Source organism: Chenopodium album, chromosome 22, assembly GCF_948465745.1.
Source record: "Chenopodium album chromosome 22, dcCheAlbu1.1, whole genome shotgun sequence".
NCBI lineage: Eukaryota > Viridiplantae > Streptophyta > Magnoliopsida > Caryophyllales > Amaranthaceae > Chenopodium > Chenopodium album.
Genome location: NC_137855.1, coordinates 34,421,544 through 34,447,002, shown reverse-complemented (window position 1 = coordinate 34,447,002; position 25,459 = coordinate 34,421,544). Strand labels below are relative to the sequence as shown.

General features: G+C 34.1%; 2 protein-coding genes and 2 long non-coding RNA genes across 4 annotated transcripts; 2 read left to right on the top strand and 2 right to left on the bottom strand.

Annotated features, from left to right (window-relative positions):
* Positions 1 to 1,670: 1,670 nt before the first annotated feature.
* LOC145606096 (uncharacterized) lies at positions 1,671 to 2,828 on the top strand. The gene is made up of 3 exons (XR_014105210.1): positions 1,671 to 1,828; positions 2,199 to 2,246; positions 2,509 to 2,828. It is a non-coding gene; the product is annotated as an uncharacterized LOC145606096 (long non-coding RNA).
* Positions 2,829 to 5,363: 2,535 nt separating this feature from the next.
* On the top strand, positions 5,364 to 6,031 carry LOC145605526 (uncharacterized). The gene is made up of 3 exons (XR_014105089.1): positions 5,364 to 5,490; positions 5,576 to 5,617; positions 5,698 to 6,031. It is a non-coding gene; the product is annotated as an uncharacterized LOC145605526 (long non-coding RNA).
* A 5,312-nt stretch (positions 6,032 to 11,343) lies between these two features.
* On the bottom strand, positions 11,344 to 12,625 carry LOC145605307 (uncharacterized). The gene has a single exon (XM_081661345.1). The coding sequence runs from the start codon at positions 12,227 to 12,229 to the stop codon at positions 11,795 to 11,797; it is 435 nt and encodes a 144-aa protein (XP_081517471.1). The 5' UTR covers positions 12,230 to 12,625; the 3' UTR covers positions 11,344 to 11,794.
* Positions 12,626 to 16,990: 4,365 nt separating this feature from the next.
* On the bottom strand, positions 16,991 to 24,287 carry LOC145604651 (putative hexosyltransferase MUCI70). The gene is made up of 11 exons (XM_081660558.1): positions 24,068 to 24,287; positions 23,864 to 23,920; positions 23,315 to 23,754; positions 22,684 to 22,944; positions 22,043 to 22,256; positions 21,751 to 21,860; positions 21,469 to 21,668; positions 19,488 to 19,591; positions 18,132 to 18,319; positions 17,776 to 17,975; positions 16,991 to 17,468 (listed from the first exon to the last, which is right to left on the bottom strand). Exons 3-11 carry the CDS (start codon positions 23,577 to 23,579, stop codon positions 17,262 to 17,264), a joined length of 1,749 nt encoding a protein of 582 aa, XP_081516684.1. The 5' UTR covers positions 23,580 to 23,754; positions 23,864 to 23,920; positions 24,068 to 24,287; the 3' UTR covers positions 16,991 to 17,261.
* Positions 24,288 to 25,459: the final 1,172 nt, after the last annotated feature.

The window sequence follows — 25,459 nt, the reverse complement described above, 5'->3', positions numbered from 1 at the left end:
AGTGTAGCATCTAATGTCTACTTGTTTGTCTTATGTTTTATGTGAAGTTCAGCCAACTAGAGGTAAAATCCTCGTCGTCTACTAAGCTAGTAGCATGGTTGCTGTAATTGTCTTTGGCTGCATCAGTCTTGCAATTGTATGCTAATTACTGTAACTGGCCTGCTGCTCCATAATTCTTGAATATTAACAGCTAGAACTTGTTTATATTGGAAAAATATCAACAGTTTGATTATAACTTCTTGAATTGGTTAAAATTGGTTCTGCAACTTGGCAATAGCTGAAATTACTTGTAGACTCGTAGTAGTTAATGTTTATGTGTGCATATCTTACCATTCGGTATACTGTATCTTGTAATTCCTTCAACAGGTGCATTAAGAGCAACGAAACCATTATATATATGTACAACATATTGAAGAAGCAACTTGTAGGCAGAAACCCAACTTTACTCTCCTTGTTTATATATAATTTGACAAGGTAAAAGTTATCGTTGCTAATGAATTTTCCATGGCCACCCCTACCATTTGATCCTCGATGCTAGGGGAAAGAGTACTTGATTATGTATAGAGTCCAGACTGCTATGACAATGGTCAAAAGTTATAAATGAGTAAGATGTTTAATTTCCTTGGTGCTCATCGGTCCATGGATTTCGCTTGCTAGGTCTATGAGCTCACTTGGGCGAATTGGGAGGACTCTAATAAGGGTCTTTAACTCATTGGGCTTCCTCCACCGTGTAATATTATTTCATGGATAGTTGGATACCTCATTGTTATAATTAATACTTAGTGCCGAAAGCCTAAGAGCATGGTGTTACACTAGCAACAATCTATGCGAAAAAAAAGGCATGCAATCAGATATTGGATCAGGACATTATAGAAGGGCATAATGTTTTGCTATTGAGAAAACTGTTAAATTTACGAACTATAAGTTGCTGAATGGAGAAAATATACCAGTAAGAAAATGAGACAAACTCGATGAGACAACTAAAATAGAAATACCGATTACATGACAAGTGGGATGGAGGAATACATGATGATCATAAGCTAACAAACTCATTACACAACCCACTACACATAGCACAAACTTCCATATATGTATAAACTATGAACTACATACATATAGATAATCTAGAGTTGCAAACATAGATACAACTTTCGGATGTAACTTAATATTTTCGCATACTAATCATGTTAGAGGATTCAATCCTCTACTTTCTCCCAACGACTTAAATTTTGAGTAAAGGTCACAAGTGACATATTTTGTTTGTAATTAGATGTTTTGATAGGATTTTATTAGAATCGGGTTTGGTTTAATATGATCTTAGTCTTATTAGATGAGTTTTAATATACATTTTTGTCTCACACTGAATTATCCAAGAAGGTATCAATCAAAACCTGATTAATTATTACATTACATTCAAATATCATAGACAATAAAAAAGAAAAAAATAAATAAAAGGCATCAAAAATGGGAGGATGATATGAGTGGAAGACCCCTTTTACCAATTGAAAAAGTAATCAAAATATTCGTTTTGGATGGTTCACTTGTAAAAACGCTACATTAAGAGGATCCGCTAAATGTGCATGTATTCCGTTGGACCCACACATAGCACAAATATCTCCTAAAGTTACAAAAAATAAAAGCAATTGTTCAACTCTTCTTCATCTATAAATAGCAAGCTATATTACATCAAATAAATTCACAACAAACTCATATCTACAAATATCTTATTAAGCTCAAAACCTCTTAAGAGTTTTCTTCAAATTCATCAACTTATCAACATGTCTGGCAAATGTGGAAACTGCAACTGTGCTGACAGCACCCAGTGTGTGTAAGTGCATTTTGATTTAGCTTATATCTTGCTTAATTATGCCTAATCAAACTTTGTACATATCTAATTAGTACATGTTAACAATTCGTTAAAAATTGATGTGTTACAAATTGAGATAATCTAAGGGGTTAAGCGAATGGCAGCAACAAAATTACGTGTGATATTCATTCAATATATTACTCGACTTGAAAAGTTAGGGTCTTAAACATGGTTTTTGTTCTATATTATAAAATGACGTGAAAAAATAAATATTAACATAGAATGCAGTAAAAATTTAGTAAAAAATCGAACCTAAATTTATTTGTCTTAAAATGAGTGATTTGTTTTATATTGGTTGTTAATATTATTGACCAATTTTGTACTCTTGCAGGAACAAGGGAAACCAGTACGGAATTGATACCGTGGCTCAAGAAGTCATGTAAGTTCCAAAAATGTCACAATTATTTCTTCTTATTGAGATCACTGTATAATTGTAAACGTAAACATAATACGTACTACTCCTACTACCTCTAAAGGTTTAACCTAGAAAATAGTCAAAAGTACACGTTAGTTAAACTATTAGAGACGGTGGGAGTAATATTAGATATAACGCTTATTTAACATCTAATCTATTACATTATAAAGCAAATATATCATTGATGGTGTTTTAACTTGCTTCTTCTTTGGCTTCGATTATGCAGCTCCTACGATGGTATGGTGATGGAAGGCGGTAGCTGCGACAGCTGCAAGTGCGGCGCTAGCTGCGCCTGCACCAGCTGCTCTTGCTGCTCTCACTAAGCAAAACAACCTCATTAGATGGAAGGCCTTATCATATTATCTAATGTTGTTTAATATGAGCTTCTAATCTACTTAATTATATATGTACCTTATACATTATGTATAAGAAGACTTATTTATTACTTGTATTGGAATAATTTGTTACTTTCTATGCTATGTAATATGGCCTTTTGTGCTAATTATATTTGCTATCAATATTATTATTGCATCGAATTTATCATTAGCTATTGATCTGTCTCATTTTGTTTATATTTTGAGATTATGTTGTGTGCAACAATAAAAAAAGAACTCCCAATTACATTAAAATCACGCAATTATAGAGAATTCGATGATTAGTGCTTGGTTAGGGCACATAATTTAAGTTGATCTACGCCTAAAAATATACAGTAAGTCATTTTTACTAGTTCATTTTTAATCATGTTGGTTAAGAGTCACATACATTTTTTGTTACAACAATATAACACAAAAGCATAAAACAGTATGTACAAAACTTAAAAATTAATGATCATACCTTGTGTACATCATCGTCCTTTATGACTACTAAATAAGCAAATCAGAAAACTTCCTTAAAATGTGCAATGCCATGTTCAAAAGTGTTTGTAGGTTGATTAGTTTGCTAAACTACTAAGCTTGGTAATTTTTCATTTATTTGCATATGAGAAACTTCAGTAACAAGTTCTTTGATAAGTTATCTATGATATATCCTTTGTCAAAATGAAGATTAACCCTTTTTTTTTCTTTTTTTTTTTTTGGAAAGTGAGTAGTTCTACGTGTGGTAAAGAGGAATACATTTGATTAGAGGACTTTAATTGAAATTAAATAAATTAAAATAAAAAATAAAAAAAATGTACGCCAAAAATAATAAAGTTAAAAGCCAAACACCTACTGTTATATTGTTATTAAGATAGACTTTTGACTACTTGTGATTTCTTAAACAACCAAAAAATCAAGTTTGGTATAAAGATTTTAACGTACTAGCTACAAAGCTAGCTTCATAGCCCAAAAATGAAAAGGTCGCTTGAAGTAACTTTTCTCATCAAGTTTTGGTTGTTTTGCCAAAAAAAATCAGTAATGAACTTAAAAAAACTAATAAATAAATAACCATCGATTTTAGTAAATTTCTTTGACTATAATTGAAAAATCGATGGCAACCATACTAAATTAAACGCGGATCAGCTAGTCAAACAAACTAAATGAACAACCTAACGAACCGACAATCAAACAAATCCATAACACAACAAGGAAGTACACGACGTTTCGATATCTAGACTCACTTTGGTAACAAGTTGGCTGAACCACTACAATTGCTAAAGCTTTAGATTCTTATGAAGAAGCTAAGCATTCATCCAAATGGCTTTAATATGACATAGACTTGATAGGAAGAATATTATAGATTGAGCACTTGATAATATAGATGTGACAATAACTCCATAATTTTGTACTACTTTGATTTTGTTTGTTTTTGCATGGATAAAAAAGGTTGCACCATATGACCATAAAAGTGTAGACTAGACTAAACTTTCCACATCAAAGATGCTCGGCCATGGCTCATGGCTACAACTACAAGCAATTGTAATGTTAGCCATCCAAAATTAATTAAAGGGGCTTTTTGTTATCTACTTTTCAATCTAAAATTTCATCCTTTCACAAGCAAAAAAAAAGTAAGTTATTCTGATTCTATTGTCCATTTCTTAGTTTCCTTTCTCAGCAATATGATCTCTCATATATGCCATGGGCACAATCTTATAAACGGCTTTTTTAAAGAGCATCTGTTGATTAAGATTACGTATAAGTTTTTATGAGGTGTTAGTTCTTGAACATACAGAAGTACATGTATTGATGAATTGAAATTTTGTCAATAATGGCTCATAATATGACACGTAAATGCTCTCATATTTGTCTCTATGCCCTAGTTCCCTCCTCGGTTAATTACTTAATTCTTACTAGCTAGCTTTGATCAATTCTTATAGGTTCCTTGGATATAATAAAAAAATAAAAAAAAAAGTGCAATGGAGGGTAATTGGCGATGCATACACGATCAAGAGTTGTTCCCAAGTCCAAGTTGACACTTTCGAAGGACAAAATTGCTTGCCCTTTCACTCAATAAAAGAGAAATACCAGGCCACTATCGATCCTTAAAACTGTTCAATAGTTACAAAATAGACAATTTAATTTCGGGTGACAAATAATGATCAACTACATTTACAAATGCATAGAAATTAAAGGAAAAAGGATTTTATGCATAAAAATTAGAATATGTATCCAAATACGTAAATTATTTGTGTAGACATGTACTCGTTTTTTCTTCAATAGACAATTATAGGTGGATTTCAACATTAATTGAAAACAGTGTGTTAATTTTAGCAAATTAAGACTTCTGCAAATCATGATACACCCCCAAAATAACAAACTAACGTTATTAAGGTTGATCGATTATTGGAGCTTGATTTATCACAACTCGACACAGTTTAATTCGTCTCAAGCTCCAAGTGTAAGCTGCAGAACTCGCAAAAAAGATGATAAGAAAACGATTGATCGATCCCATAAAAGAAAAGATAACATAAGACTCGAGAGAAGAATAGAATGCCAAAAACCCCCCACATTGGGAGGGTACCACCATCTTAAAACCATCAATTCATCGGATTCCCTTTGAATGGTGCCTCTCTTACGTGTCGTGTTGCTCCTCTTAGAGCAACCCCTGTATATCGAACCTAAACCTAAGCTAGCTCTTTCTTTATAAATACCGACCTGAGTTGCACAAATTCAAATTAAAAGCAACTAACAGACATACGCCGCTGAATCCCAAAACTTGTAGTCTTTCACTCTCAATCAACAATGGCAGACAAGTGCGGAAACTGCGACTGTGCTGACAGGAGCCAGTGTGTGTAAGTTCTGTTTTACTTAGTTTTCTGAAAGCATAACGAAATTCCTTTCAAATTATGATTGACAACTCTTTCACTGTCCTTGCAGGAAGAAGGGAAACCAATATGGTTTTGTGGTCACCGAGACTGAGTAAGTTCAATGGCTTGATTCGGTTTTTTCCATGTACAACCCCACATCGATTAACAAACAATATGGTCATTACATTGCAGGTACTCGGAGTTCATGATGACCGAGGGTCCCGAGGATGGTTGCAAGTGCGGCAGCAACTGCCGATGCGTTGACTGCAAGTGCGGTCCTCACTGAGCACCTACTACTTACCTATAGTAGCTCATATGATCTGGATATATATAAAAGCTATTTATAGATGATATAGTACTTCAATAAGAGACATATTTCTATGCACAGAAATATGTTTAACTTTGTTTACGACACCTGAGGATCACGTTTGTGTCCTGTATTCATATGGGCTTCTAATATCATTGTAGTATATTTTGCTGTTTATTCCAGCTTAATTTTTCTCTAATACACAACTATTTTTGAGCCTTTTTTTTTTTTCTTTTTTCTTTTTCTTATTCAACTAAGCACAGAAGGATATTATACACTTAAAATGATGCCAAACAATCAATTTTCTAGTCATCATGAACAAACTCTGTGTCACAACTGTAGATGAACCTAAAATTATGAAAAGTTAAGATCTACTTAACGTTACAAGACATAATTTATTTGCAGCTTAGCATTAAAAGACTGAGAAAATTAAGATGCCCCCAAAGAATTGGGACAGATGGTCGCAAAATGAATTTAACAATGGATCTACCACAGTTGTAGATGGTCATGTAGTCTTTTCTTCCTATTTGCTCTGTCCTTTGTCAGTAACATCTTCCTGAATATAGTAACAAGCCACCCACAAAATCATAAAGAACAATTACAGGAGTAAAAAAAAAAAGATCAAAATCCAGGGGTAACCTCCTGGGATTTATGTTAGTCACACTCGGGTACTCAAATCTGACATGAACACGCATCTAAGTGTCTGACTTGGCTACCATAATTCTTGCCCAAAGTGAACCGTCCCATGACTAGGGGCAAAGGGAGAAAGGTATTACTCAACCAAAGATTATTTGATTATGTTTAATAAGTAGGCAAGCTACCATGAAAACCTCAAGTATTACTTTCTTTCCATGCCTTGTTAAACTGATGCAGCAAACACAACTTTTCCAACTCTTATCATACATCTTCCGGCTAATAGTGTTTTATAAACCATCTAATCTATTTCACAAAGTTCCATCTCCTACTAGCAAAGTAGTGATGCTCCACAAAAATAACTAAGAACTTTCACCTAACAATATGATCTGTGTTACATTTAAAGAAAAGATGATTTACAATATATGATGGTCCAACAAATGAAATCTTATCCGGGTCTGGTAGTAAGATCCCAGACCGCTTCTTCTGTCTTAACCCATTTAAAGTGTTCATAGAAGAACTCAAAAGCTTTCAGATCTTGGTATTTCCTATTGACATAACCAAGACTGCAACACAGCTTTTCCTAAATTTCGTTTCTGACCTTAAGTAAGCTTCTCATCGGAGAACATAATAGGGAGAGTTTACATAGCAGCCAAAGTGGCAATGTAGTTTACCTCCCAATCTGCTTCTATTTCTGTATAAGCTTTTATCACAACAATCTGACTTCAGTCATCTTTCCTTATATGAAATTAGCATATACGAAGAATAACCCAAAGACTCTCTATGGTTATTGATCTTGCTTAACTAACTAGAAATTTCAAATTCCGAGTTTTAACTACGAAGTATTTAATTCTTCATCAGGAAATCTACGGGACATTATCAGTTTATCACCAAATTGAGGTTCCAACCATCCGCTAGCCCTTGGGCAGTCCATTGATACTCACTCTAATAGCTTATGCCATTATCATATTGCTTATAATTGGCTAAAAGTCACTAATAATACGAAGTATGTAATTAACTCTGTTCTTGAGCAACATTAGGTTCTTGTAGAGAGCTCTCTACTTCAAACCAGTCCTATTAAATCCCTTTAACTGAATTATGTTATAACTTCTACTCAGCATATTGTTCAACATCATCACATGGCATTTAAAGATAGAAACCCTGTGACCACCAAGTAGCTTCCAAACACTGAATGAAGCCACCTTCACTTGAAGGACATTGGTAACATATAGCAGTTAGGCAGCTAAGCTACTTAAGATGCTAACAAAACATTATCTAACAGCAATATACCCTAGCTAGTAGTTACAGTTAAAAAAATCCAAAGCAATGAGTATCCACTACCCTAGCTAATAGCTATAGTTAAGAAAATCCAAAGCAATGATTACCCGCTAAAAAGAAATGAGACCATAATTACTGCATAACTATATCTAGACCTCATGGCAATTGTCAAATGTCAAACAGAAAAATTAGACCATATAGTTAAAATCATGGATCATAATAAGGAAGAGCAACGCGTAATGTAGTATAGTAGTATACTACATCTTAAAATGTCTATACCCTCAATTCCTTATAATCCATCACAAAGGTGGCAAGAGTCTACAGGTCTGACATCTTGCTTCAAGACCAACATGTTCATCGAAAACAGTTTGGATACCTATCATTCACATAATTGTGATCTCAGGAAATGAATCAACCAAAAAAGAACTACCAATATTCCAAAATCTCTCAAGCCAAAATTACACTCATATTGATGCCAAATGATTGAACGCCTAAAACTTCCTCTGCGTCCACTAACTGAAGAATAGTTTGGTTGCAACTTAATATGGATGCTTGGTCTCTCATATTTGAGGTGCCAACAAGTATATTTGGGTGAGACGGCCCAATTGATGTGGCCAAAAAAATCATTATAACAATATATATTTTCAACTAAGCTGCTCTTCAGCTTTTAACTTCTATATATAAGATGGTTCCTCATCAAGCAGCCAACTTCTGAACACCAACAAAACAACAATTCGAGTCTCTAACCATTACTAGTCCTCAGATCTATTGATTGTTCTCTCTAACAGCTCATGTCATAATCAATTTGCTCATTGAATTGAGTCACTAATAAACTGTTATAAACTCTATGCTTAAGAGGACTTGACCCTTGAAAAAAGAGCTTTACTTCAAGCCTGCATCCCCCCAAATTCCTTACAGTAAACCATATTAACATGTCTACAGTTCTACTTGGCACATCGTACAACATCATACAAACAACATATACATTTGACAACAGTAATCCTGTGACTTTAATAAGTGATAAACTGATAACCAATCAATCCCTTTGGCAGCTCGGCTACATGAAATGCAAACAAAACATACTTTTATAACAGCAATAAACCTCTGCCTGCGATCCTGATAAATCATGGACAATAAAATCACACGATAAATTACGATAACACAATAACTGCACAAGTTGACCAAGACCTCACAGCAAAGTCAGCAATTATCAGATTGAAGAGTCAGACCATCCAATTAAATTTATCAACAAGAATGCAATTTGTAGCATACAATATCTTGACATGTCTATATGATCAATTTCAATAATTCTTTCACAAAAATATGATATCTAACTGCAAGACAACATACTCATCTCAAATAGTTTTGATACCTTTTATTCACATAAATGTGATCAACAAGTGTATAACCCGAAAAAAGAACTACCTATTTCGCAAAATTTCATGAACTCGAAACATCCAATTCCAATTCTTCATCAAACATTAAATCCCTCAGCCCGAAGGCATTGCTTATGCGCCTCGATCCACTTAGTACACGCATCTTCCCCATTCTGTACTATACATTCATCTCTCAGCTTCTTAGTTTCAGGGCAAGCACAACATATCTTCTTTTTCGGCTTTTGATCTTGCTCGGAAGCTTTCGAAACCGTTTCTGGGTTCTTTTGTTCTACCGGCACACCATTACTAGAGGATGCAACTCCTCCCATGATTAAAACCCTGATCAGAAAGACACATACAAAACATTCAATCCACATTTCTCACAAATTTGTATACTAATTCTGGTATTCCCCTATAATTCTGAAAATTCCAAATTAGAATCAGAAATAAACAAGAAATGGGTATAATTTAAGTTCCTCTTATAATCTATAAATCAAAATAGCTAAACTTAAATTACTCCAATCTAATGTAACACTAGCAATACAACAGTAAAGTGAAAAATTAAAATAAGGGTTTAACAAATAACTTTGACTCAGTAACATAAATCATAAATATGACCAAATTCATAAAATAAATTGGATTTATGTTTGAAAAGCTCCCTTTTTCTTCTTATTCAAGAACACCCAATTGTTGCAGCAATTAAATTGGATAAATTAACTGGTTTTTTTGTTAGAAATTCAAAATCTTAAAAACAAAGTGGTTAAAGAATTGAAGAAGATGATACCTTAGAATTTAGCAGAAGAAGGAGGATGGAGTTGAAGAGCAGAATAGTGGAAAACGGCAAAGGTTGAATTGTTGAAAGGAGAAAGAATTCAAAGAAATTTCAGAAACGACGTGTTTTATTTTCGGGCGTTTGTACAAATTGTACTGGTGTACTCCGCAATATCGTATGTACTTGTGATTTTATTTTTTTTGGGTTAGTGGGTAATTACGTAATAAAGTTTGACCCAATAATTAAAATGTACTTAAAGCCCAATTATATGAACAATTCATGAATTCATCTAGTCCAGCCCAAACAGATATACAGTACTTCCTGACTCATTGACAATTGACAAGTACGACTTTTGATATTCATATGGATCATATCCATTTATTAGAGTCATTAGACTCATTACTAATTACTCCCTCCATTCCCATTTAATTGACACATTAGAATAGCACAGAGTGTAAGTAGGTAGGAGAGAGCATCTGCTAAACGAAGACACCGGATTTCAGTAATGACATTAGAGGTTTTAGGCTGAACCAAAGACCAATCTGACACGAACAGTATTTTGGAAATTTGTTTTTAAATCGGTGCATAATGAAAATTTATTTTGTTTCAGTAATATTAGGGAAATCTCCGTTATAAGCTTTATAGCCTTTATAAATGCACGTTGAACACTTTTATATTGTGGACTCTTCTTTATAGGTAAAAGAATAGTGTTGAAAATTAAAATTATCTTTCTTCTTGCTATAAGCCTACACGAGCAAAATACAGCTCTAAGTTTTGATACAATCACAGCCCCCATTAGCCATCCTATATCAAACAGACAAACAGGGGAACCAAAACACCCGGTTCGAAAAGCATCCCAACCTTCTATTGAACATCCATCAGATAACAGGCATAATCAGTAGAAGAGGGTGTTCCTGTGTTTCACATTCGCTGTGTCACCCATGGAATGGCCAGCAGCCTGAAGCCCCGAACTAGTGTAAGAAAAAAATGGCACGTAATCCACTTGTGGAAACGTCTAATGTACTGGCAAACCTTGATTTGAACACCATCAAAATATCTGAAGCATGGAGATTGTACCTGGACAAAGCACTGGACAAATCCGAATTTCCAAAGGACTACTAGCACCACAGGTGATTTACCTCACCACATTAGGACGTATCAAACTGTAACATCGAAGATTACTGAGCTTTAATAGTAGTCATTCAAAGATGCATACTTCAGCATCAGAAAAACTTCTCTTTTACAAGTTAAGACTATTTAGCAGTATATGGAGAATATAATTTGTCTCGTATACTGCCTATAATGAGCTCCTCCTACTTGCTAAAAGAGCAAGATTTCAGCTGTTAGTTTTGATATGATCATAGGTCTTCCAATATCAACAGAGGAATCAAATTATGCTGGTAATAAGACATTGAAAGATTCTATAATAACAACCATTAAGTGCAGAACTAACAGGAGAGTGCAGATTGTCATGCGTATAAGATCATATCATATATCAACCAAACAATACTTACAATGATAAGTGACATTAATTTACGAAATTTACATTGTGTGCTGTACATATTGGATAGATTTAAAAGATAATATGCTCGCAGTTATAGACAAGTTTTTTTCTTTTTTTAAGGGAAAGGGCACTCAATAACACACAGACCAGTTTTATTCAGGATGTGGTACCAGGGTAGCACATGAAACTGGCATTTGAGCTCACTTTTACAATAATTTGACCCTAATTCAAGACTGAATTAGCACATAAAGCATTAAAAAACCTTGTGAGAATTCATTAGTCGAAGTTGATCTCCAAATTTAATCCTTAGGATCACTGAAGAAAGCCATCAAAGAAAGCGAAATAGTTGTACTGATCAGCAATTTCCATTGTAAAAGCTCGAAAAAAAATACTTTGCACTACCCCCATCACCATTACACTTAATCATACTTCTCTCGCCACGAATAGAGGAGAAAGAAAACCCATGAAAGTGCTAATGCAACATCCCCAACAACCTGCCTAGGCAAATCATGAGCAAGATCCTCGACATTCGTCTCAAAGTATACTCTCCAAACAGCCATCAAAAGGTGTAGGAGCACACATCCCTTGGCAAAAAAGCTCTGAAACTTATTGTCCTTAACAAATGCAACCATAAACAGAAGGAATCCAATCACAAACAGAAGCAACCCAGAAAATGATTCAGATGTTTGGATCAATAGCTCATCATGAGGAGTTGATCCTTGAAGTTTACTACCAATTTCTTTACCATGACCAAATACCGCGATTTCTTTCGTGTAAAACATCATCATAGCTCCACAAGCAAGAGCAATTACTGAGTGTAGAAGACATATTACAGGAAAACCAGAAGAACCCATTTTCTAAAAACCCTTAAGTTTTGAATTATCCAACTTTCCACCAAATTAATTCAACAACACCAAAACTTAATCTTCAACCTCTAACACAAATTATTCAATCCCTCTTTCTTAAACCCCAAGATTAATCAGCTGAATTCCTAAAATATACCCATTTCATTCCAAATTTCCAATTACCAATCCCAACAGAGATTAATTATTATAATCACAAAACCCTATAAACCCTAAAATCAATTTTACATTTCTACAATTATATGCACAAATAAGAGCAATTCAAAACCAATTGATCAAAACCCAGAAAAATTAAGCACCTAAAGATTACAACTTGATCAAGAAATATAACTTCAACAAGTTTAATCAACCATTAATTCAACTTATAATACTAGAAGAGAGAAGAAGAAAATACTGAAACCTTTAATCTTGGACCCACAAACAAATATTCTGCATTTAAGAAAATTGAAGGGAGCATGAAAGAGTTTTTGCACGTTAGAAGTTAAATGGGTTGGAGAAGAAATCAGGAAAAAAAAAATGGGGATTTAATGAATTTGGATTTGGTATCAAGGTTAATGGTGTTTGTTCTAAACTTCTAATTAAAGAGATTTACTATAATTAAGTATTAATTTAATAATTAATTAATGTTAGGGTGTTATAAATTATGGTCAAAGAAAAAGATTTATATGACATAAAACATGATAATATTAAAATATAGGGATGAGGATGGAAAATTGATTGAAGGGGCCATCTCTTTGATTTTGATATTAATTTGATTTGGTGGCACTGGCTATTTGGTTCCCTCTTTTAGAAAACGATTGCATTTTGGATCTTGGAAGACTATATTGATTAATTTTATACAAGTAGAAGTAATAATTAAATAGATAGAAATAATTAAATGTACAATGTAGAAGATATTTGTATATTTGGTATGTCGGCATTGGATCCATAAATTTGTTATTTCACCCTACAATAAGAATAATTGCAATGAGCCAATAGTCTTTTCTTTACCAAAAAAAAAAAAAGTTGATGGATCTCTATTTTTACTACCAACCATGGATTGATAACCTATAATCAAATCCACAGATTTTCTATAGTTACTGCTATATCATCCTTGATTGTTCTTGTCAAAAAAATCATCCTTGATCATTAAGGTGTGTTCTATTCACCTAAATATTACCGATCCGAACTTATCTTAACTTATATGAACTTACCTGAACTTATTAAACCTTATTAAAACTTATTTTAGTTGTAATTTGTACTTAGATAACCCTTATCAGAACTTATTAAACCTGATTTGAACTTAATTGAACTTATCTGAATTTACTGCACCTGAAATAAGTGAAAAAAGGTGAACAGAACATACCCTTAATACGGTATAATCTTTTACAATATCTTTCTATTATATTTAGAGGTCATTATAGGCCATGCCGACCTAAGCTTTGTCCAAAAAACAGGCCCAATTCGGGCCAAGCCTTTGGTCTAAAAATAACATACTTTTCGAGCAAAAATTTTAACTAGAAATGGATTTATCAAATTGCCTAAACCCATTAATTTTTTTTTGGAAAATCAGGTCATGTTGTGTTGGCTTGGTTTGATCAAGTCTAATTTTACTCCATTCCTAAAAGACAAATATATGATCGTACACTTTACCTTTTCACTTTACACAACTTTGAATAAACAAAAAATGTGGAGGATTTGATTATCTATAAGCAACAAATACTCTTTATCTCAACTAATTACATCAAGGGCAAAATAATAATTCAGTGGCTTATTAAAACCTCACGAAAATGCACAATCTTGAATTACGGATCATGAATCATGAATGACTAAACAACATTAAAGTACCAACTGCTTGCAACAAAAAGATATCATCTAAATCATCTCACATAATGCTTGTCCTATAGAAAAATTAGTTTATATTAACATAGTTTCTGCACTGAATTGAGGTCATGTTTTGCTTGTTACAAAGTATAGTGTATTACTCTCTCCGTATTTTGACTTAGACCAAACACGCATTTCAAGAGTCTTGAGACACGACTTTGACAATTCATTTATCTAATTATATGTTAGTTAAATCATAGGACAGTTGATATCATGAAAATATACATTGCAACAAATCCAACAGTGTATTATACAATAACATTTGTTTTTATATATTAGTTATTTAATCAAGTTAAAACTATTATGTGAATAGTGAAAAAAGTCAAAGTGTAACACTTATCAAACATCGGAGAGATTACACATAGATATTTACTTGTCTAACACTTTTAAAGATATGCATTGTTCGTAAGACTTTATACCTTTTATTGTACAACATTAATTAATGATGTCACATTTTCTTATAAAATTTTAATGATGGCATATTGGAATGATAGATTGTCAAAAATATTGTTGTTTTTCATTTGCATGGTCACTTGTTTAATGTCTAGCAATAGAAATGGAACTTTTTAATATATTACAGTAGTATAGATGTTGAATTGATGAATATGATGATAGATATTTTATTATTCAATATGAGAATGATAAAGTTATAACTTCAATAACATTTGCATCATTTCCTCTATCCCACATATTCATGATATACAGTCTTGAAAGATGAGGGTAGATAGACCAAATTTCAATTTGGGTATTATTCCTTCTAATATTGTATTGCTTCTCTAACATTTTAAAACCACATCATATTGGATTGAATAGTCCTTACTATCTCTTTCCACAACATTATTTTGAGTTTCTCACTGCATTCTTTCAATATATTTTACCTATTTAAGTATTTAATAAAACTCCACCATACCAGTTTTACTAAAACCGTGTGCTCAAGAGAAACAAATAAGGCTCCTTAGGAAGAGATATTGGGTTTATCCAATTGGACTCATATAACGGGATTAGAGGTGGTTATTGGACAGGGTAACCCAATGATAATAGGGTCAGGGCCAAGCTTATAGGACTTTTAATGGACAGGGCTATTAATGGACAGGACCCTTATTGGGTAGGGTCAATATAGGGCCAACATGTTTTTCCAATTTAGTTGATAAAGAAAATACATAATGTAAAAATAATTATATAGATTAATTTGTATTCATATGTATTTAATAATGGCTTTGTCCAATATTTATTTTAATTGATATTTTGTAGGCCCACCTATTATCGACCCGCATTGGCCCGACCCTATATTGACCCTATAAAATGCGACCCTCTTTGACACTGACCCGCAACCGACCTGCACCGACCCTAACCCAACCCGCCCAATAACCAGGTCTAAACGGGATAAAAGATTATAGAAGATTTTTAAATTGAATGAATTTGAACGAAAAGAAGGAATAACTCAAAAGGAATTGAGAGTCTCGACTCTCAATCTTACAGATAGACTTGACAAAATGGACCAAACTTGAAAGGTCCAACTCATACATGAAAGTGAACACCCTTGAATAGACTTGCTTTGAAATTAGATGGGTTGAAAACTTTAAATTGTTTCACTCCATAATAAGCTACTCTTAACTAATAATAGACCTGAATGGAGACTACTTGAACAATCAGATTACACCATGTTTAAACTTCATCAATCCGTTCTTAAATCTACCACATGGCAAAAAAAGTGAAGCAGAAAAATAAAATAACATGTACGCCTTAAATTCAATGACTTTCCAATAGACCACGCAAGGGATGGAATCACTAAGCCCAGCCAGAAGACGACGGACCTCAATATGGTTGCACGTCAACTCGAGCTCCGAGGGCAAGTAATAATCCCACCTTTGTCTGCCACGCTTGACAGTAAGGTTAAGCCGGCAGCACTTCATGTCCGAAACCATAGAAGAGAAAGCAGTGAAGCCATCATGTGAAACAACAGTGGCAGGCACCCAGGTGATAAGTATGTATTGCAGGACTATTGCAGATAGCGAAAATTTGGTGGTTATGGTGCAAGTAGAACACTGAGACATCGGTTTCGTTGTAGATGGTGACTATGTTTGGATTACCAATCCAGAATATTATACTGAAAACAACCGTAGTGTATATTACTCAAACTCTTCATTTCACCTCACGTATCCGTGTTGGACCCCTTGACACTCGAAGATGGGTTTGACACTTAGGCACTTCATTTTAGTTCAAAATCATGGAAAATATTCACAAAATAGTTAGGTCAAATACTTGGACACGTATCCGTGTCGCACATGGGTATCCGAGTCCAAGTAACATAGACCGTAGCGTTGTTAAGGTGATTATCATGGCCAAGGACTGAAGTTGAAATTCAGGGGAATATGGAAAGAAGATGGATGTGAAAATAACCTAGCAAAACATTGCCATGTTTGTCATTGATGACAACAAACGTAAAACGGAGATTGTCATAATCCATTGTTGAATAATGAGGTTGAGCTTTTAAATAAAAAAGACAAATATTGTGAGAATGTACTGGTTTCTTAGAGTGAGTACAGAATCAGCCCCCTCTCACACATACACCTCGATAAGCACAAAAAAATCCCTAGATAGAATATCTGGTACTGTCACAACTAATGATAACTCCAAGAAAAGTACAAAAAAAGGTACTAGAAAAGGACATTGGTAAAATTATGTAAATATTACAGTACTAAATAAGGCTAAGAACACACCTTAAGCTCAAGTTCATGGTAAAAATTAGATTATATACACTAGAATGTAGATTTTAAACCAAATATAGAAAAATGGCATTGATCTGTGTCTCATATTCAAAAATAAATAAATAAAGAGCCAAGCAATAAGTAGTCACAATAACATCACACATGAACTTAGATCAGAGAAACTTGTATGAAATAATTTCATTAAAATGTATTTACAAGAAGAGGAAAATTGTGAGTTCGATATTGACAAATCGATGCAACCAAATGGGTTCGCTTTTGCTTTTCTTCCTAATTGTCCTACAAGCAGTATTTCTAGTCTTCTATCTATACTGTTGATGAATCATGTTGTAATGGATTCAAAGTGCAAAAAAATTCAATTTCAAGGTTATATTGTGGTCAAGTGGGCCAAAAGTTATAAAGGAAGCAAGAGAAAGACATAATAGAACAACCCCTTAGGAAAAATTGCTGTCCCTGCTACCTGCAACAACTTTGCGGTGACGCCTTGAACCAGACTTTCTATCTTTTCCACGCTTTGACGGAATTTTCCTCCCAACTTCTCTATTTATAGTTGGCGACATTCGTATAGATGGTTCTCGACGTACTATGACTCTACGAGGTAGTGGCGGGGGCCGATTTTTTAAAACTCCTCTATGGTATGCCTGCACATTGATTAAGTCATAAAATTCAGCAAAAACATGAATTTGGGATCTTAGTCACTCTTTATAATCAAACGCATACTCTAGCATGTTAGTTGTTTTCAGGAAGAGAGCCCAACACCATGCTGGTAAAATTTGCATAAACGCAAAACTTCCAAAAAATTGATAATTAACCTTAACATTGTTTATATATCATTAGTTTTTAAATTGGTAGGCAAATACGATAAATATTAGATAACACACACCAGCAGCCAACATATATCATGGCTTCCTACAGTGATCAGACTATCTTATATTATGATGTGATTACCTGTATGACAAAGTTCCGTCTTTCACAATCAAGAAACATGTAAACACTCCAGCTAACTTTTGACATTATTTTGTCACGAACAGTGGAAAAGCTTAGCTGATCTCTAGAAGTAAAACGATCAACTTCATTGAACCACAAGCAGGTAAATAAGTTTGTAATTGGAATGTGCTCTCTAACGATAACACAGCCCTCAGGAACATCTGCAAAAAATCATTCATTACAGTAATTCACTGCTTCTCGAAAATTGGTGAGAAAAAGAAAAAAGAAGGAACCATTTATTGATTATGAGTTAAAGTTAAAAACAATGGAATCCCCAGACTAGAAAAAGAAGATGAAAGCAAGATTGACTTACGCACCACTAGTAATAGGAAATTTTGTCTCAGTATATGGGGTCAAACCCTCATCACGATAAAAATTTATCTGCTCATCAATAGAGGCATTGTTATATTTACCCCCAGCTTTATTTGCCTCAGCTTCTACAAACACATCAAATCTTGTATAGTGCCTTGAAATGGCAAAGGTTGCATTCTCACGCCACAAGAACCTGATAATGCCATATATTAACTGAAAGCATGAGACAGTAAGAAAGGCAAAGGGTATTTGGACAAATCATATACTGATGATGGAAAAAGAAAAACACCCAGTTACTTTCGCAATCTGTTGAGATAATTGCAATTGCATAAAATATTTCGTTTTATATTATTCTAAAAGGTACTCATTAACCCGGTACCACTCTTCCGCCTATTAATTCAGAAAACACTAACTTTCTTGATACAAAAACAACAAAGCTTTAGTCCCAAAATGATTTGGGGTCGGCTAACATGAATCGTCATATGGACTGTCCGGGAAAAAATAAAAATAATAACTGACAAAATGCAACACTATCAAAAATAGGAGGAAAATGCTTGCGTTTATACAATGATATTTGGTCTTAAACAAGTCATTCATGTAATTTAATTTATTATTGAGGATGGAATGCACAAACTATGAAACCATTACAACTTCAAATAAAATCTTACTATTATTGAACTTGAGACAAAACCAGCAAACTACTCATTCTTGTTTATGCTTATTCTTTTTGTAGAAGGAAAGCTTCTCAGGGATCTGCCAGTCTGGAACATATTCCATCAACACAAGGCCACAAGGGTTAAATTAATTACTGTTTCAGTACTCCAAATAGTCTTATAAGCCCATTTACTTTCTTTTCTCTTTTCTCTAAAGAGATCTTTCATGCTAAGAGTGGCAAATTTATTCCAATTCTCAGCCACCAATCAGTAGATGTTATTGCGATTTGGTAATGTGTCTCTCTTTATGAAATTAGTCTGATTAGTTGGTTAATTTGCTATACCAAAATGTGTGGATTTCCTTAAAAAATAATATCTTTTTTCATCGATGATAATTCATGGTAAGATTGAGCCATAATATGGGTGCCAAGCAGAATCAAAGTCATAAGCAGAACAGGATATAAATTTTGTATTGATATTTTAACTATGCTGCCTATCATAAAGAGAGTGGTAGATTTTTTTTAGCAAGTGTTGTTTGGCATATTGTCAATAATAGCCTTCATTTCCAATATAAAAAATAAATGATTAGCAAATTTCATTTCCAATACGTTTATTATCAATGACAGCACAGTAATACCAAAAACTATTTATATACATGTCATAATCCGAAAAATGAGGGCACAAGTCTTTGATTGCAGATACAATTACCTTTCAAGAACTTGATAAGGATCCCGTACAAGCTTAAGTTTTCCATCAATCCATATTGAATAACGGACATTGGGAAAAAGTCTGTGCAATAGAAGCTTAGGAACCTGCAAAAGAACATATTCTTTATCAGCAAGAATTTAAAATTAAATAGTCTACTACTTGTATTGCTCACTCTGCTCTGTGCAATACATTCCCCAGAAACGGCAAGAAAAGGAAGGAGGCATAAATAACTTTGACTAGAGGAAGAACAGCAGACAATGGCTAAAGCAAGCAATTTGACTTTTAAAAATAAATATACTGAATATAAAATCAATGATTGACTAAGTGATCAAGATTGTGCAAACGTTAAAACTATGGAAATTAAATCAAATAATTAAAGGGTAAGTCATTTAAATCTTTCTAATATGGCCTGAGCTTCACCATCGAGAGCATGTATAAAGGTTTGCATTAACAATGGATGATTGTAAAAGAATATCAAAAGGCTGGCTCTACGGTCAATCCAAAGGTAAGAATGTTTGCAATTTACAAGACCTCACTTCAAGTGCACAGCAGTAGCATTGGGTGAGAAAAAGACAGCTAATTCACTCATAAGTGAAACAGCTACTGTAAATAGTATAGACATATAAAATCTATAACAGTTTCATAAATCAGCAAAGACCCAAACAGCAAAATGATGTCCAGAACCTTGCCAGAGGAATATGCCCAAGGGAACTCTGACAGTATGCTAAAGCTCTTAAAAAAGAGAATCATAATGAAAGCAGTAACTAGGCACGGAAGTGGGCCCCCCGTGCCAAACTTTCTTCTGCAACCGGTTTTATTCTAAGTAATACTTCCTCCGTTTTCTTTTACTTGCAACACATCTTTTAGGCACGCAGTTTTAGGAGATGATTAGTGAGGGTAAACGAACGATTTTATCAATATAATTTTTACACGAAGATTAGAATAGGGTTAAGTATCATTTGTAAAAATTATAATGAATAATTTATCCGTTTACATTACATAAACCCGACCTCAAAACATGTGCCACAAGGCTGTGTTGCAAGTGAAAAGAAACGGAGGAAGTAGTAATTTGCATTAGCTACTTCAAATACAGACTACACTTTTTGTTTACCAAAGTTTTCCTAAAATTTAACTTTTGAAAGAGATTAAGAACTACTATGTATTAAAATTGGCTACTCAAGTTAAGTAAACAATCAATCAATCAAAGCCTTAATCCCATAAGTAAACAACTATTAAAAATGTGCATCTGACCAAAGACTGCAAAAAAGGGTAGCAGTAAAATACTCATGGTAGTGAACTAGTGATATATTCTCATGGCAATAAACCCCATCCCAGGATATCAATTATCTATTTCACAAGCTCCCATTTTCCTGGTCTGCAAAAAAAAAAAAAAAAAAAAAAAAAAAAGCTCCCATTTTCCTGAATCCCTAATTGCTATCAATTATAACATAGAAAAGGAAATCATCAAATTATCTCTCTCCCTGGTTTCTTTCTTAACTCTGGATTTCAGATAGAAAAAAAAAAAAAAAAAGTGATAGAGAGCAATTAAAAGGGGCACAAAGAAAGCACTTAATGGAGCTTTAGTTATCTGGGAGAAGACTCCTCTAATGAGAATCTCAGACAAGATGCCATGTTCTATATGATTTTTTGTTGACCACACTTCAATTATATAATTCAGGTCATGTATTAATAGAATCAACAGATATGAGCAGATGGAAGAAAAACTTAAAAGAGGCAATTCACCAAGAGGTTATCATATTAGCTTTTAGCTATGGAAAAATTAGTTTTTATAAGGTTAAAATCCTATAGTTGACAAGCTGAGAAAAGATAAGTTGGGTAGTGCAAAAGGCTAAAAATGTTGACAATACTCGAATATCTATCACTGTTCTAAGATTCATTTTGCAAGTTAATGTTGAAATGTTCAAGTGTTCTACAAAATTGACAAGTAAAAATACACTGTCGCATGTTCTACAGCTTCTACCTTTCCATTGCGCCTCGCATCAGTGTATGGAACATTACGGACAACGATAATTCTCCACAGGCCCACCATCTTGCTGTTATCTAAGATACTCTTATTTTTCATGTAATTTTCAGTTTCCTCGTCAATAAACATATAGAATGGAACTTGCTTCTTTGCAATCTCGCTAATATTTACTGGTTCTTGTATAACGTCATAGTTTCCTACAGAATATCACAAATTTCAAAGGAAAGTAAGAATAATACACAGCCAGTTTTTACAAATCGTGGAGATGTAGATATGTACCGAATATTGCAGATGCAACTATGACATCATGATACTTATCCAGCTCAGGAAGATCTTCTTCGTCAATATCAAATCCACCTCCACGACCAGGCCTACTACTGTTAACAAACCTGTAAAAGAACACATCATCATACAAAAAGGCTAGCAAAATTGTCATCTAATCTAGATTTAACACTTTAAGTAACACAAAAACAGCAACATCAGTTATCTGTGTTTGTCACCAATTGAAAGACTACTTTCTTGTATAGTAGAAATTGTGTTCTATAAATAATCTATAATGGCCAGTACTTACCCACAGTGTACAGTCATTGACTCCATTATGTCAAAAGAGTCATTCCTCTGCTTCAAAGAACGATATCCACCAAAGTCAGAACCTCGATGAGTTTCACTTTTAGTAGAGTTCTCCTCTTGCACAAAAGTCAAATGCTGAAGCACTGGAGATGCTGATGGTAAGCTTGGCATACTTGCTTCAGCTTGCTTGTTTGGCAGATAACATACTGGACAAGCTAGTACATATAAAAGGAAAAGTAACATTAACCATTGACCAACATCCAAAAATGAGGGAAAAAATTGACAACTGAGAATTCAATGGGGGTAGAAAGCTTAAGTACATATAATTGATTTCCATTTGTCTAAAAAATCTATAGATTTTAATTGAATTCAAATTTCATCAATCTTATATATATATATATATATATGTGTGTGTGTATCTTTGTGCTTTTGCCAATTTTGCAGTGATTTTTCTATCTCAATTAACTACATTAAGCGCAAAGAGAGGAATTTCATAACTTGTTGAATGTAATCAATCATACATTTGGGCTATATGGACCAGAGGGGTTCAATCAACATATGGCTTATCAATACTGAGAAACTCAATCTAACTTCTATGCAAAAATCAAGAGAGCTAATATACAATAGATTCATGAGCCTTACGTCTTGGTCCGATCCGTTTAGTGCTATGTGGAGGAGGAGGGGGAAAAGTGAAGTTTTTGCATGGATGAACCTCAGGATCTATGATAAACGCAAGAGATTTTCCACTGTTCCTATTCCCAGTAATCTGTAATGTTGAGTTGTCTCCATCCGTAAGATTCTTTGATGTAGGAGTTGAAGATAGGGAACTAATAACACTTATTCCACGAACTTTTGTCTCTTGAAGAGCTTCAAGGAAACCTTTATGGTTGCTACCAGTCGTATCTACACATAGAACTTCAAAAGGTTACACCATTGCCAAACACACAACGAAATGCTACAATCATCTTGGATGCATCAGATAAAATATCTTGTCTTAAAATCAAGAACTCCGAATAGTTCAACGCAGAAATTTCACAGGGGAAACGGAGAAAGATACAGAATGCAGGAAAACTATCATGTATAAAATAAAAGAAAAGTTTTCAATCATCTGTAAAATATAAATGCAGACAGCTTGTATACCATAGTATATACTAGTTCAACATATACTAGTTCAACAGATAGATCATACAATGGAGTCAAACGCAAACTCAAAGTCGCTAAATAGCACAATTACTGAAGGATAATTAAGTAAAATAAGCAGACTTTAACAAACCTTTGTTAACTGTAAAGAAGCCTGAAGCAAAAATCAGCAGGGCAAAGACAAACAGTATCACCATTCCAACTTTTCCTCGGCACAAGTATCTGCAGACAAATGGGATGCACCTTTCCCTTTCCTTTTCCCTGTAACTTGAAAGTTGCACTTTCGATGACTTCCTTGAGAAGACATAGGAGGTATGATTCTGCAACACGCCATTCGATTGCTGTAATTGCAGTGATCCATTACTTCCGGTACGTAATCCCAATGACTTAGTGGTCATTGTATCTTCAAACCCACAAATTGACCTCTCATTGCCTTATTCCCCAGTACCCTTTCTCACATCAATGTAAAACACTAACTCCCCTGTGCAAATTTTGCTATTTCTTCGACTTTTCGATAGTTCACCAACTTATTCACTCGTAAATCAATCCCAAATAACAATGCAATTCAATAATCTGAACCAAGAAAAAAAAAATCCAAAAACATCAAAAAATCTTGCATTTTACACAACCCAATACATTCATCAAATCAACAATTCAAATTAAAGATACAATATCAACTTACCAAACAATAAATCAATAAGTCAACAATGAAATTCCAAGCCCAAATTCAATCAGTAATCTGAATCACAAACATTAATCGATTTCAGTAAATAACGCAAAACTTTCATACCAATGCTGCAATGCATCATAAATTTCAAAAGAAACTACAGATTGAGTAACAATGCTAAAACACAACAATCAAAGATTCATGAAATTGCGACATTACCTCAAAATTAGCAGAATTATGAGCAAATCGCTCAATCAGTAGTAGAAGCAGGGATATTCGGAAAATTAGATTATCGAATTCGGCAAAAAAAAATCAAATCAAATAAAATCTAGGGTTCTTGAGAAAATGATCGAAATTATAGGGTTTTTTTTTAATTGGGGGTAAAAAAGATAAGAATGGTGAAGAAAGATTAGTATAGAATTTGGATAGGATTAAAACCAAAACAATTTTATTGGCGTGATATTCTAAACAGGTGTGTCAGGGAATAATTTCATTTAATATTGTAATTAATGTGTTTTATTATAATCTTTTGTTTAAGGGAAGTTTTAATTAATATCTTAATGATAATGATATGATATGTCCATTTATTGTTTTATTTTGCAATTTGTCTACCTTTCCCATACATGTTCAACGGCTCTTATATGGTAAGATCCAGGCCGGTACCAATGTACCATGTCACTAGACACGGGCAGGTAGGTGCAGAAACCCTACCTAAAACTTTGACTGACACACATGTTAATATATTGGAAAAATTAGAAATAATAATCCCAATTTTCATCAATTTTGCTACAATAATCTCAACTTTGAATTATTCTAGAATAATCCGAACTTTGGGGGTTCCTCTATTTCTTCAATCCCAAAAACCGGTAACCGATTGAATGAGTAAAAAAAAATTAAAAAAAGTGACACGTGTCACAATTAAACTGGCTAAAACAAATTATAAAAAAATAAAAAAACAAATAAATATAAATTTTAAAAAAATAAAATAAAATAAAAAACCAACCAAACCCCAAAATCCCAGCCACCAGCCAACCCCAAAAACCACCAGCCAACATCCCGAAAACCACCAGCCAACCCCAAAAACCACCAGTTCAACCCTAAACGGCGACGCTAATTCCCCTTCCCGCCTCTCCTTGCGTCGGTTTCCCCCTCCCCACTCGCCGTTTCTCCTTTTCTCCCGATCTCCTCCGCTCAAATCGCCGCTTAAATCCATCTCCACTCCCGTCAAAATCCCTTAAAAACTCCTCCCCACTGTCGAAAACCCCCCAAAAAATCCTCGCCACCGTCGAAAACCCTAGCAGCTTAGGGTTTCGGGCTGATGGGAGGAACGGTTGGGTGTTTTGGCAATGGGAAGGGGTTTTGTTGGTGGATTCGGGGTTTCGGGGTGGTGGATTCGGGGGGAATTAGGGGTGTTTCGGGGAGGAAGGGAGACGGCGACGGTGGAGGTTGTTTCACGCGTCTGGTCAGCGACAAATGAGCGGCAAGCTGGCCGTGAGGTGGTGGTTAGGGTGGCCGGTGGGCAAGCTGGCCGTGTCAGGTGGTTGGTGATGTTTGAATTTTTTTTAAAATTTTTTTTTTATTTTTTATGGACTAATCAGGGTTTGACACATG